We start from the raw sequence: 14,728 nt of genomic DNA, 5'->3' as shown, positions 1-14,728 counted from the left end.
TACTGATTCTTAGTTTTACTTTTAATTCATCCAGGACCATGGGGGTAGGGACAGAGAGGAGATTGCAACATTCATAGTTAGTTACTGGGTGAAAGAACAGGAAAAAATAAGTCAGGGTGCTTCAGTGATCCATATATACATAGCAAGAGGGTCTCAAATTAAATTCAATTTCCAAGATACTGTGAGAAAATCACACCATGAGCTTTTCCTCCTCTATAAGTCCCTTGATTCCTTCCTAATTCTCTGAATTCCATAAACTGAAAAGTTGATTTAAAAAATGGGCTTTGAAAATATGTTTCCAATTTGTTAAAATCACCATCACCAAGTAATTATTTGTCAATCATTATATGTTCACATATAGAAAGATAATATTTAGTGGATGTTTGAGAAAAAGTAAAATGATAGATACGTTTTCAAAAATGCTAATATTGTCTAAATTGTAGACTCATGATCTATAGTATCATCATGGATGACTAAAGAATTACCCTCTAATCAGCAGTCTGCAACCTCTAAAAATAACTGTATTATAATGACATAGAATAATAGCTTATTTTAGAAAGCGGACTAGAGCCATTCTATAGTACAATTTCCAAAATATCATAAGGTTATACTTAAAGCAGTACTAGCAAGGAAATTCACTATTAATAAACTTTCAGCCTTTGGCTCACCTAAAATATGGTAAGACCAAACAAAGCCAAAATAAAAACAAAAAGCCTGTTAAGTGCCACTTAAAATGATAATCTTCAATAAAACTCTAAAATAATTCAATCAACTTGCATAATTATGGGGAACAACATATTTTAGCTCTGTGTAGCACTTTTTCTCACAAAAAGAAGCTGAGATGTGGAGACCCACGACCAAGACAGGCACCCCATATTAATCTTGGCACAGCCCCACCTTATTTCCACTGACAGTAAACAAAGCAACTTTCCCTTTGCAGAGAGAGAATGGGAAAGTGAACAATGCTCATGATTTGGAGAACATAAACCTATCTGTTTGGCTAGGTATCTTCCACACTAAAGCATCCTGAGGTTGGGGATATGCAGAAGGAGATGGTGAAATTGGGAGAGGAATAGGCAACAGATTCAGAGAAGGAATTATGCAGAAGTTCACCTGCTGTTGTCACGATCAAGACATGGAGAGGTGCGGCTGCAATAGAATAGATACTTTAGCACAGAGAAGGAATGGATAAAGTGAAATATAAAGAATGAAATCAGAAGCAACTTTCAACTGAAATATATATAACTTATATACCAATACAGTATTCACTAAAAAAATTTTTTAAAAAAGATGGAAATACAATGAGACAGCTCTATGCAAATGCTGAAAGAAAGACAAGGTGTGGGGGTTTTGCAGCTACTCCCAGTTAAAGAAACTACAGATGTTATAAAATCACTGGATGTAGATTTTGTAGCATTATTGATCATTGGTTCGTGGGAACACTTAAAGTGTCCAAGAAGCTATGACATGTCAAGGGGTATTATAATGAAAAATATACATTTGACTTGATGGATATAATTTTGACTCAAAAATTTTTTCATTCATACTTCTAAAACTTTTAGAACAATGATAATACATTTTGGGCTACCACGAAAGAAATGCAAACAGAAATGCATAATTTAAAATATAGCTTCAATGACAAACAGCATAAACTCTAAGGCAAATAGAAAACATTAATTACCTCCCAGTCTGTAACAAAATATTAGCAAATGAATTCTTAGTGCTTTTTTTTTTTTTTCAAATGACTGAATTCCCTGCTTTGGGGATTGTAGTCTTCTGCACTGGACCTAATGTTAAGTCCCACTCTATGGTTCCACCCTTCACTTCTCTTCTACCTGTGAATCTGCTTTTCCTGGAAACTTTCCATATGGTTTCAAATAGGTCACTTGTATTTTCAATACTTGATGACATACAGAAGTATACACGTTTAATGGACTAGAAATCCAATCTTAAAAAATAGTTGTTTTGCTAGTTATAAAAAGTTTTCTTTATTCTAAAGAATTTGCCTATATGTACCTAAAAGAGACCATAGGGTGTGATAAAACACATGAACAAGTAAATCACCACTATAAGTACTTGGATAAACATTTCATGTTGTGACCTGAAAAACAGCCTTGGATTCCTTGCATTTCAAATACTCCATTATTTGAGCAAATGTCTTCAACACATTTTTTAAAAATAGACTTTATTCCTTAGAGTAATGTGACCTTCACAGCAAAACCATCTTCAAAATGTTTTTATGAAGTTCTTTTAAAAGACCATCATCTTATGGACTCATATTATTCATATTATCTTGTAGCACAACATCATAAGTGGGCATTTAATTCATGGCTCCTGCTATTGAATCACTACAAAAGTAAAACTTTGGGAATAACAATATTTAAAATGAATTTTGGACATGGTTTCTGATTCTTATCTATAATCCTTCAATTCTCTGGTTCTAGGAGTACTTTCCTTTTTACTCATCATTATTGAGAAGCTTGGTATTAGAATACAATGTTATGGTTTTGAATAATTTATAATGCTGAAATTTTAATGACCTCATTTTACACTTAAAATATATAAGTAAATTTGGATAAAATTTGGATAATAAAATTGTGACTTACATCTACTAGGCATTAATAAATTGAAGAAGAATTTGTAAAATTCAAATTCTTGCCCAAAGTTATGTTGGTATGTGCCCATGTCTCAGTGCTAGAAATATCAGTTGATTATCTTCCGTGTGAATCAGTAGGGCAACTCTTTGAAGAATAACAAAAAATGCTGCTGTCAGTTTTTTTGCCAGATAGTAACTATAACTATTAGGCAGGGAAGTGTTTAAATCATCGTACCTATTCTCCTCTGCTATGGGTCATCAGTCTTTGAAAACATTAAGTATAGAGGTAAAATAAAATCACCAATACTACTTATTGGTAGAAGCTGGATCTTTTACTAATCTAAAATAACTCTATTAGACCATTATATACACAAGTCAGTGACATGTGCATTAGAAACTATTAAAAAAAAAAGCACTCTTTTTCTTCCATTTTTAGATTTTGAAGTTGTTTAGGAATTTACCCAATGAATTAAATGGAAACTCAGTTCCTTAAAAAAACTACTGCTCAGGAATCTTGTCTACAAGATTATAAGAAATCAATGTTACATGATACGGTATGAGAAATATTATTCGTATACATTAATATCATGGTAGTTTTCAAATACAACAATACTCGGAACCAAATTTTCCAGACCAGCCATGCTTTTAGAGTCATCTGTAGCTTTGTGTTTGTTCAAATACTATAGTAGAAACACTAATAGATAGTAAATTACCTAATGAAAAATTACAAGTCAAATATCACCATTATAAATTGAACCGTGTTGGTATTGTCATTTAGAGGATTCAGAACATGTTTTGCTTAACTGATGCAATTTGTGAAAAGTTTGGAACATGGGATGGGGATTGCATAAGTACTAGTATCTATAATCTTTTGCACACTCTAGTGTGTATATGTTTCTGGATTCATGCATATCATCTTTTATTCCTCTGGTTCTATGCCTCTTTTCCTTCCTACACATCATTGTTGAGAAACTTAGTTGCAGAATGCAATGTTATGGTTTTCCAATATTTTATACCTGAGAGATTTTAGTTATCTCATTTTATACTTAAAAGTATGTAAGGAAATTTAGATTAGGTTTAATTTGTTTTTTTATTCCTCCATACAATTCCTTTATCAGAAACTAGCTTTTGTTATTTAATAAAGAAAATGTGATGATTGTTTTGAATATCTAAAGAACCAATTTTATATTCTATGGTCTTTATTTCTTAGAAGGTTAGACTAAGAAGTTCAAAATGTTTAACTACAATACCATGGAATACTTTCCTAAAAGGAGATTATCTTAGAGCAAAAGAAGAATAGATCTGCTTCTCCAAATAGCCCTGGGGATTATGAATAAAAGTTTGGGATAATAATTTAAACTATAATATTACTGGCAATTAAATAAAATAGGGGTAGAGCTTTTTAAAAAGTAATTAAATGATAAAATATGGGGATTTTATATATAATTATGACATTACCACACTATTTGAAGCTACTAAAAAAATTGGAATAATGTTACAATTTAAAACTTCTTAAAGAATTTATATTATACCTAATTCAATTCTTACACCTGAAGAATGATTTTATGTTTGAAAGTATGACTCAAGTCCTGCTTCTTAATGAGTTAATATAAATAGACAATATTGCTTAAATTGTTTCATACTTATTCTGGATGACTCTAAAAAGACAACTGAGAAGCTTACAGTTGCATGCAAACTCGCCCTTTTATTTATATCCCTACTTCAAGCAGTAATGAACTTATCTGCATATCTATGTGATTCAAACTTCTATAAAGGAGGCCATTGGGATGTTCTGGTTAGTTAGCAAGCTGTTTGACACAATCCTGCTAGTTATTTTAAAACAATAATCCGTTTTCTATGTTGAATTCAACCTTTTTGCTATTCTATTTGTATAGACTGAGTCCATGTTGGATAAAGCAATGTTATTCACAGGTTTTGATGGAGGTCACCTGCACTGTGAGTGAGCCATCAGCTACAGCTATTGGACAAAGCTGTTATTTTCACTCTCATCTCTTTTTACCTCTTGATCTGGATACATAATATTGATTTACTCACCCTGAATGAATAGGGCTGGAAGAAAGAGCCACGTTGTCTAAATTCTCAGTGCCCCAGCTTAGACGATAAGAATTCCTTTCTGCCTCCTTGGCTAGGGTTGACACCTAAACACAAAGAACCTTGGATTTCATAAAAATACTTTGCTTCAATTAAAGTAAAATAGGGTGAAATTTTTAAAATGGCAACACAAGGAGGTGGTAATTCCTGGAAAGATTTTCATTTAACAACATAAGACCAATGCATTTACAATGAAATCTTTTATAATGCATTCCCCTTTTAAAATTATATTATTGACATAAGATCACTTTAGTATAATTTTCTTTGAAGGGATTAAGTGTCCATCTATTTCCCTTCATCCTATCCACTAAAAGTGATAAAATCATACCTAAAATAAAACTATTTTTAAATAAGAATATTTCAGCATAAACTGTAAGCCTTTTCTCATAGCTATCAATTTTAAATACTGAAAGATATATAAATTTGAAGCTAGCTACTACTCATCTTATACCATATATGCATCCTAAATTGTCGACTGAGTTAAGGCTTTCTTTGTTTTAAGACTAAAAGCTTTCTCAGGACATTTCTAGCCTCAGGTAATGTTTAAAAGCTAACCAGAAAGCAAAGACAGAAAAGCAAAAGGTCACATACCTGGTGACTGGGGATCACAACTGTGTCGTCAATCATGGCACTGTCCCTCAGGTAGGATGCATGGCTCAGAGTGTGAGACCTGTCGGAACTGAAGGATCGAAGGCTGGTAGGTTGGCAGGAGGCCATGGTGATATACCAACAGCAGTAGTAGGGTTGGGAGGATGAAATGATGAGCCGAGCAGGGAAGTGAAAAAAAGCGTGCTATTAGCTAACCGTGCAACTTCCAGGGGGACAAGGTCTCTGCGTTGCCCTACCTCTCTGTCCAGCAGCTAAACTAACACCTCCTTGGACTGGTTCCTACTGCTCAATGACCAGGGCACAAGGGAATCCAGAAGTTAAAATGTGATACTCTTAATCTGATTCATTTTCTTCCCAGAAATCTTTGAAACCAGCAACTGTAGTTTACTTGCTGCCAGTACAAGAAAGTCACACAGGAACTAATTCTAGGATAAACTGCTGCAAACTGTGTGAAATTTTAATCTCCCTGCCACTAAGAAAAATCTTGGGAGGGAAAGTAGGCAGCCCCTCAGAGAGAAGAACAAAATGAAAGGGCAGGTTTCATTTTCGCTTATTATTTTCCATTCTCTGCATGCCTCTTTCTCTTCCTCTCTAAACTGAATGACTGAATGTTGGTCCACTCCCCTGGAAGGTACAGAGTGAAATGAACTGAGGTCAGATGCATGCTTCCTGTGGAAGTGGAGTTCCTCCTGTTTTTCCTCTGGTGACTCCAACAATGCTATTATTTCAGAGAAGAGCACTGTCCCCTTGGCGTGTCCTGCGTGTGGTGAGTGAAGCACCAATGAAGTGTTGGTTGCCGTGGGGATGAGATGCAAGAGCACAAGAAACCGTTTCTAAGCACCAGCCCCGAGCACAGACACGCTTGCCAGCACAAAGACAAATTGCTAATGGACATTGATGAAACTGAGGTTGGGCTTCAAAATGGGATTTAGGCCTTGAAAAATGATCTACTTTTGATAAATCTGCAGCTCAAAGTTCTGAGTTATATACTCAAACAAAACTTAACATTTGCATATAGACAATTTAATTCTTCAATCAGTTGCATATAATAAATATCTTAATTTGGATGTTTTAAATACTATAGCTTATTATGTGAATTTAGTCCATAAATTAAAGACCTGCATTCAAAATATTAGCCCAAAGCCCATATTCGGGGAGGAGAGAAGGTGTGCAATTCTCATAATATTGATAGAAGCAAACTTTCATTTACTTGTAGCTAGTTGGCATTTGACCAGTGAAGCACAGTAGAATTATGGACTGGATAGCAAGGTAGCAAATATATTAGTAGGAATTATTTTAATTTTGAAAATACATCTAATTTTGTAAGCCATATACTATTTTCCTTATGAGACATCACAACTTCAATTGTCTTTGAAGAAATCCTCTCTTGAGAGGTTATTCATAGTAATCTAAGACCTCTCCTCTCCTATTTTATAGGTAGGTTTATGAACCTCAAATCTTGAAAGAGTGAGTGACATGAATCAAAGGAATTGATAATATGAACCTATGCATGTATCCCTATATGAATCTATGTGTTTATAATAAAATAAAATCTAATATAATTTGAGAATTAGCTTTTTATTTTTTTAATAGGCCCTTGGAGGCAGATTGAGTCTCCTGACAAAGCTAAAGCTGCCCCTGCTTTAGGGTTTTAAATCCCAGCAGCTGGAGACAGCATATTTTACATCTGGCTTATAGTTGTGCTATTGGCTTTTGATGGTGTACTTCATCAACAGGCTATAGGCTGCTGTGATTAGTCTTCACTTGATCTTGAATTTGAAGCTGGGACAGAGATTAAATTATTGAGAAAGGGGTCTTTAATCTCAGAAAATGCTTTTCTCAATTGGTAGAATGAACAACCCCTCCCCCCTACCCCAACCCCTGCCTGCTTTAAACCACAAAGATAGCAAAGATCCACTTGGATGTATTTTGTACCAGACAGTGCTAGATAAGCAGTTCCAAAATACTATTCTTCTCAACTTTGTTTTGAAGTTAGCCAAGAAAGGGAAAAACAGCAGAGGAACCAACCCATAGAAATGAATGGGTTGTCTATGGGTTCAACTGCTTTCTCCCATTAAGTGGTTTCTATTGGGCTGAGATTTGTTAATTACATAATCTCTCTCCAAAACTTTAGATTTCAAAGATTCAGATTTTGACTTTATACATTTAAAGCTGCTCAATGTATATTCATCAACATTACAAAAGGAACAAGAGGCACACAGTCCATGACTAGAACTAGTCTGATCATAGAGAAAACATCTACCCTTCTCCATGGAAGGGGAACTTTTTACTGTCACCAGGCAAAACCAACCCTTGAATGTAGCACAAGAATAGCAGAAACTGATCTCAAGGGTAAATGGAATTTAGCTGAATGGTAAATAAAGCTACCCTAAGTAAAACCTAGTGACATGCCTGTCAGCATTATACCTGTCTAAATTTTCAAAAAAGTCACCAGGTCTCAATTGTCACTCTCAAGGAGTGGTGTTGACGAGGTGAACTCTTCTGTCTGTTTCAGGGATGTGGTACGAAAGATCCCACTGGGCTATGAATATAAAGCCTCATCAGCACTTAGTATCAGTATTTGAGGTGGATTTTTGATATCCAGTTACCTGATATCTAGGTCTCTCAATTGGTTTTGAACTGGGAAGAGTAAAGAGATACTGCTGCTGTTCTTGTTATAATTGTTTTTTTGTCTTTCCTAAAAGACAGGAAGAAGGATAAAGGAGACAAAATGACATGGGTAAAGAAGGCAAAATGTTAGGATATGTGGACAGAATGATAAAAATTGGACGGAGAGAATGTGGCAAAATGAGGAAGATGAAATGTGTCTCTAAGTATTTCTGTGTAAGAATTTTATTCTAGCTCACTCTGTTTACTGCCCTCTGCTATACTAATTGGTTATTTAATGAATGTTTATAGGTTCTAATTGTTTTGTTTTTATGCTGTTATAGAATCTATTTAAATGAAATGACTATGATTGAAATAGTCTAAGGACAGAAAAATTATTTTCTCTGAATAACCAGCACAAAGCTCTGAAATAAGTCAAGTCCCTGGATCAGAAATTGTCCAGGGATTTGATTTACTTTTTTAAAAAAAATTAAATTGTTTTAATGTATTTAAAACATTACAGACAAGTTTCAGTATTTTGCAATAGAATTCCTCTTTTTTCCATTAAGTCAGAGGGCCTCTGTTCAGTTAAAACATATATATATATATATAATTATATCTCCATAGAAGGGTACATTTTTACTGTCCATCTGGTTGCCAAGAATTTGCTATGGATTCAATTTATACTTTTTTCACTATGGTGAAATTGCTTTAGGGACTTATATTTGCTAATATGAAAGTATAAGTTCATTGAAAAGTGTAATAATTACTCTTAGTAAACTACAATATCTATTAGAAATTTGATTTGTGGAATTTCAAACCTTATGTAACAAGTGAATATCCAAAAAATCTAATTTGCTTGCTTTAATAAATGGAGAAGCTTCTGCAGTTCATTGTTATTTGGTGTTTTATATTGGATTTGGACAGAATTTAAAATTTGTAAGCACTAATAAAATAAAGTGGAAGCAAAATCTAACTCCTCAAGGCTTATCTGGATTTTTTGTTCAACATAAATTAAATTGCATATTTTTTATTATTTTGCATCTCTGTTCATTTTAGGCATCACAATCCTTTTTCTGTCTTCTCCAAGCACACACAGGCTGATTGGGTTAGTTTAGAGGAAGCAATGCTCATGTTTTGTCAACCACAAGGTGGAGCTGTGACGGTTAAAGTCACACTTGGGTCTGTAGCTCACTTTATTCCAGTAATAGATTCATCTCTCTAGCTCAAACAGGTTTTCAATTTAGTCCAAAAAAATCCTACTTCGAGAATAGATCCATAATTCTAGAATATAAGCACCTCTTGCCAACATACATATACACACATACACACACATTGAGCAGTGAGCAGGGAGATGTGGATGAAACCAGGAAGGCCATGTTCTCATGCTGTGTAATACCTACCTGGGCATGGTACTATTGAGAGCATACCAAATAAAGAAATAATGAAAAGGAAAAATGGTTACCAAAAAAAAGAGGTGACTGATTTTGAATCGCCTGAGCAAAATTTTAAAAATTAAAGAAAGTAAAATGAACAAGAAAACCATGAAAATGAGATGCTGCCTATGGTTCCATTTAAGAGACTGTGAACACATCTGGGACTCTAGATAGGCACATGTGGACCTGAAGGACAATCGTGTGTTGGTTTGCTTCCTGTCCCTGACTTTACATGCTAATAAGAATTCAGTTTAAGGAAAGGTATCAAACCATCCACCCCTGTTTTATAGAACATATATTCTACATACTTTCTCAGGTTAAAGCACTTTTAAAAGAAGGGAAAATGACTGAATGAAGTATGCATTTTTAATAAAAGAGACTATGCTGAAAATAAAGATTTTTCTGGCTTATAGTAATATAGTTTTTCATAGATTATGATGAATTGATGCACAACTCTAAATATCTCCTAATTCTCCTTTCATTGAAATTCTAAGAATCTCAGGTTATAAGTTCCAAATCTATCAATGTTTCAAAATATGTTCCAATTAATGTATGATACACTGACCCCCATCATCCCCCCCACAATCTCCCAATGGGCTCCTCCTTCTGTATCCTGATCCCAAGGGCCATCCTGTATCTAAGCCACTAAGGCCAAGCAGTCAACTTACCAACCACTTCAACCACCCCATGGATTCCATCACCAAATCTGGCTAGTTCATATTCTGGCTAAGACATATTCTGAGATACGTCTTAGATTTTTCATTTTTCATGACCATCTCCAAGGTTAGAGTTGAAGCCCTCTCATAACAATCATGGTTAATAACCCTGCAGTAGGCTCTCAGGTGACTACAACTGAGAGATCTAGTCCTTCAGATAAACAACTCTCCTCTAAAATTCATCCTCCATCTCATTAGTAGAAGGAGTCCTCTAAAAATATAAATATGATTCCTCTTTTACACTTATTCTCTAGGAATGCTACACTTCTTTGTTGTTCACACACATTGTCAGCCTTTGCCTGTGACCTATTAAGGCTTCAGATGCCCAGCCTACCTTTCCCCACCATCATTATCATCATTGTACCTCAGTTTGGGTTCTTCTCCAGGCAGCTCAAGCCACAGGGCTCCAGTGGCCCTCTTTGTCTACTGCTAATCTACTGTCTCCCACCCTGTTAGGCTATGGGTTTAACAAGCATATCTTAATCACGTTGGCACCTTCAGTACTTACTACAAAGCCTGACACAAATACATTTTATTGTAACTACATTTGAATGTTAATTAAAAAAAAAAAGGTAAGAGAGCACTGATATTCAAAGAAAAAGCCCAAGAAAATCTCAGTTTGGCCAGTTATTTCCTTAGAATTGACTATTCTTTAGTGTAATTATTTCTTAAACTGTAAGTATATGGACTATTCATAAAATAGCTTAGAACAGGGGCAACTTTAACGTAATAGACAAAGCCAGGTGGGGGATGCACATTTGTAATCCAAGCCACATAGAAGACTGATTTAGGAGGATTGCAAGTTAAAGAGCACCTTCAGAAACTTAGCAAGACCCACAGCAATTTAATGAGACCCTGTCTCAAAATAAAATAAATGGGCTAGGGGTATGAAATATAAATATATATAAAATATATAAACCCAGGTGTTAGAGTACCCCTGGTTTCAATTCTCAGTACCATGATAAATAGATAGATATATAGTCAGATAGGAGGAAACATGAGAGTGTTGATTAGGAAATAGAACTACATGGACAACGATATGCTTGACCTAAATTAGTAGTCATGCTTTTGATGAGGTATTCCAGATGTGTTTTTGTTTATTTTTGGTACTGAGGAGTGAATCAAGGGGCACTTAACCACTGAGCCACATCCCCAGTCCTTCTTTGTATTTTATTTAGAGACAGGGTCTCACTGAATTGCTTAGGGCCTCGCTAAATTGCTGAGGCTGGCTTTAAACTGTGATCCTCCTGCCTCAGTCTCCCAAGTCGCTGGGATTACAGGTGTGCACCACCATACCCAGCTCCGGTGTTCTTAATCAGCTTGCCCCAGAAAGTAACAAGTACTAGTTTTACCAGTAATAACCAAAAATAACACAGAGCATATATTTCAGATATTGTATAAACCTCTCCAAATTTTTCTTTTTAAAAATTTTTTAAAAGTTATAGATGGACGCAATATCTTTATTTATTTTTATGTGGTGCTGAGGATTAAACCCAGTGTTTCTCATGTGCAAGGCAAGCACTCTACTACTGAGCTACAGCCCCTGCCCTCCAGATTTTTCTATAAAAGTGAGGCTCCTTAAGGTTTTGCTCAGATAGTTTCTAATGTACCTCGGTTTTTCCAAGATCAGTTCAGTTTTGTTTGTTTGTTTTATGAAAAAGCTAATTCCAGGCACAGTTTTCTTTTGAATCCTTTTAATTATTCTTCATAACATACTCTTGTTCACAGAAACTATATGATTAACAACAACAAAAAAAGGGATTTAGAGATATCTATAGATGCCACTTGGTAAGAGGCTCTATATGCAAAATGGCCCCTTGGATTTACCAAGAGGAAAAGAAGTAGCCGATGATCAAACACACCATTAAAGGCTCTTATTTATCACAGTTCTGCTTCTTAGTAGTTGTTTGATTTTACCAAGTTACTTAATTTCTCTTGGCCTCAGTGTCTGTTCTTGAAAATGGACACTTCTTTTTTGCAGGGCGGGGGTACCAGGGATTGAACTCAGGGGCACCAGACCACTGAACCACATCCCCAACCCTATTTTGTATTTTATTTAGAGACAGGGTCTCATTGAGCTGCTTAGCATCTCACCATTGCTGAGGCTGGCTTTGCACTCACGATCCTCTAGCCTCAGTCTCCAGAGCCACTGGGATTACAGGCATGCGCCACCACGCCCAGCAAACGGACACTTCTTAAAGTTGTTACAGAACTGAATGAGATGAAATACTAGCTGCTGAAAATGGTGAAGTGCCCATTAAGTGTTCAATAATTGCATCTACTTTTTTATCATCATAAAAATGTGTTGCACACACTTTCAATGGACATCAAGTTTTGCGTGAATACCTGTCAGATCGTCCTCCCTCCAAGCTGTATCGCAGGTAATTCATGCCGTCCAGGAATTGACTGCTGGGTAGGGAGTCATCACCCAGTTCTTTGAGGTCCTCAGGCCTTAGGTATTCTCCCCCATCACCTGTCATGGTGTCATCCCCTTGAAACAAGCAGAGGAAGATGGAGGAATTTATTTGTTGGATGCAGTATCAACTACAAATTATGACTGTGATTGCAGAATGCATTCCATAAACAGCCCTGACATACATGAAACACTGCACTCTAGTAGAACACAGAGGCATGCAGACACTTGAAAAAGGCTAAAACATACTAAAATATATAAAGAATAAATAATTACCTGAATTATAATTCTTTTCAAGCCCGTCAATTTGCTTTATCAGGACAACTGGTTTTTAGCTTATATTGTTTAGCCTAATAATTAATCCAATGCATAGACTACTTGGCTTCTATCTGTAGTTTCAATAATTTTATACATAATGTCCAGCCTTAATGGTTTCTTCATACATTTGACAATATGCTTTAAAAATGTCTATTCCTCTCAAATATGTGATATTTTAAGTGGAATAATTAATTTATAGGATTAATAAAATGCATACATTAGGGGAAAGAACACTTGAATAAAGTGAGAAAAAAATCTAAGTTGAATTCTGAGAATAGGTCTAATGAAACACACTATATAGTCTGGCTTGGGTACAAGCCTAAATTATTTTCAGTGAGTTTTGCTAATGTTTGAGAGGACAACATACACACTTATTTGTGAAAAAGTGATGGGTTGGTAGACTGCAGGACTGTCACATAACACAGGCTATCCATTGGGGATTGCTTGACAAAAAGCCAAATGGCCACTGGTACATTCTCACTCTCTTTTTCTTTCTTTTCCTCACTCTACTATCCCACCCCTAAGAATCCACTGCAATTTTGCCTTGCTTTCTAACACAACATTCCTAATACTACCCACAAATAGAGCATCCCCTCCCTCTGCCACATCAATTTGGTTTTGTATTTCAACTTGATTCTCCCAATCTGCCAGTTCTCAGTTCACTCTCTCAGAAGTCACGGTGGTGACGAGGAACAAAAGCAACTCAAAATAAGCTTTAATTTTCTTGGTTCTTAAAATTCTTGAAAATTAGCCGGGTGTGGTGGCACATGCCTGTAATCCCAGCAATCCAGGAAGACTGAGGCAGGAGGATGGCAAGTTTGAGGCATGCCTCAGCAATTTAGTAAGGCCCTAAACAACTTAGCAAGACTGCCTCAAAATAAAAAAATAAAAAGGGCTGGGATGTGGCTCAATAGCTAAGCACCCCTAGGTTCAATCACCAGTCCAAAAAAGAAAAGAAAATACCAAAAACTCCTTATTCAAATAGGTCTTGAATTTCCAATTTCCTTATTCCACCCATATTTCCCTCCTATCATGTCTTTGTGGAGAGAATAAGGTTAAAAAATGTGATGGAAAGAAAAGGGGAGAAAGAAAGAGAAAAGAGTCTAGCTAGCAGGCGCAAGACGCAGCCTCATGGTTTCATCTTGAAGGTTATGCAAAAGAACCCCAGGATCTAACCCTTGCCTTCTCTCTTATGAATACGGAATCTTGTTAGAAGACAGAAAGCAAGAAACTTAAGAGTACATTTTTAATCAAACACATCAAATTTTTTTTGCCTCTAGTAACAAATCAAGGCATAAAATTTAAAAACCTCTGATTACACTGAGTTAATGAGACATTGGATTTCCTTGGCATTCTCCCTCATTCTCTACATTTTGAGATTTTGTCATGGTGCTTTCTATCTAACAGCTGCTATGTTTAGTGTTATTAAAAACCAGCTGGGTATGGTGTCACACATGAGTAATATCAGCAACTTGGGAGGTTGAGGCAGGAGGATTGCAAGTTCAAAGCCAGCCTCAGCAGCTTAACAAAGCCCTAAGCAAATTAGTGAAACCCTATCTCAAAATTAAAAAATATATATATAAAGATAAAAAGGGCTGGGGATGTAGCTGAGTGTTAAGGCAGCCCTAGGTTCAATGTCCAATACAAAAAAACAAAAACAAACAACAACAACAAAAAAAAAAACACATACAAAAAGAAACTTCACAGTTTTTTTTTTTTCTTTTTTGGTGGGGGTGGGGGTGGGGGAGTGGAGTGGGGTGGGGGTGGGGGGTGGTACCAGAGACTGAACTCAGGGGCATTCGAACAGACAACTAAGCCACATTCCTAGCCCTACTTTGTATTTTATTAGAGACAGGAACTCACTGAGTTGCTTAGAGCCTCGCTAAACTACTGAGGCTGGCTTTGAACTCACTATCCTCCT

The 14,728-nt window shown here is 35.7% G+C and overlaps 1 protein-coding gene across 11 annotated transcripts in view; it reads right to left on the bottom strand.

The window, feature by feature from the left end:
- The window catches only part of Ank2 (ankyrin 2), a 230,350-nt gene that overhangs the window by 55,764 nt on the left and 159,858 nt on the right, over positions 1-14,728 (bottom strand). For 7 of the 11 annotated variants that reach the window (XM_026389699.2, XM_026389706.2, XM_026389709.2 and 4 more), the window contains 3 exons: positions 12,423-12,567; positions 5,300-5,402; positions 4,652-4,755 (listed from right to left, as the gene is read on the bottom strand). In XM_026389699.2, the coding sequence (XP_026245484.2) occupies positions 4,652-4,755; positions 5,300-5,402; positions 12,423-12,567 (352 nt within the window). Of the gene's footprint in view, positions 1-1,113; positions 1,150-4,651; positions 4,756-5,299; positions 5,403-12,422; positions 12,568-14,728 lie in introns of all 11 variants that reach the window. The other 4 variants (XM_077803582.1, XM_026389696.2, XM_026389705.2 and 1 more) reach the window with 1 other exon arrangement.

This window comes from Urocitellus parryii, chromosome 10 (assembly GCF_045843805.1).
Source record: "Urocitellus parryii isolate mUroPar1 chromosome 10, mUroPar1.hap1, whole genome shotgun sequence".
Taxonomy (NCBI): Eukaryota; Metazoa; Chordata; class Mammalia; order Rodentia; family Sciuridae; genus Urocitellus; species Urocitellus parryii.
Note: the sequence above shows the minus strand (reverse complement) of the source record. Positions and strands in the feature narration are given on the sequence as shown.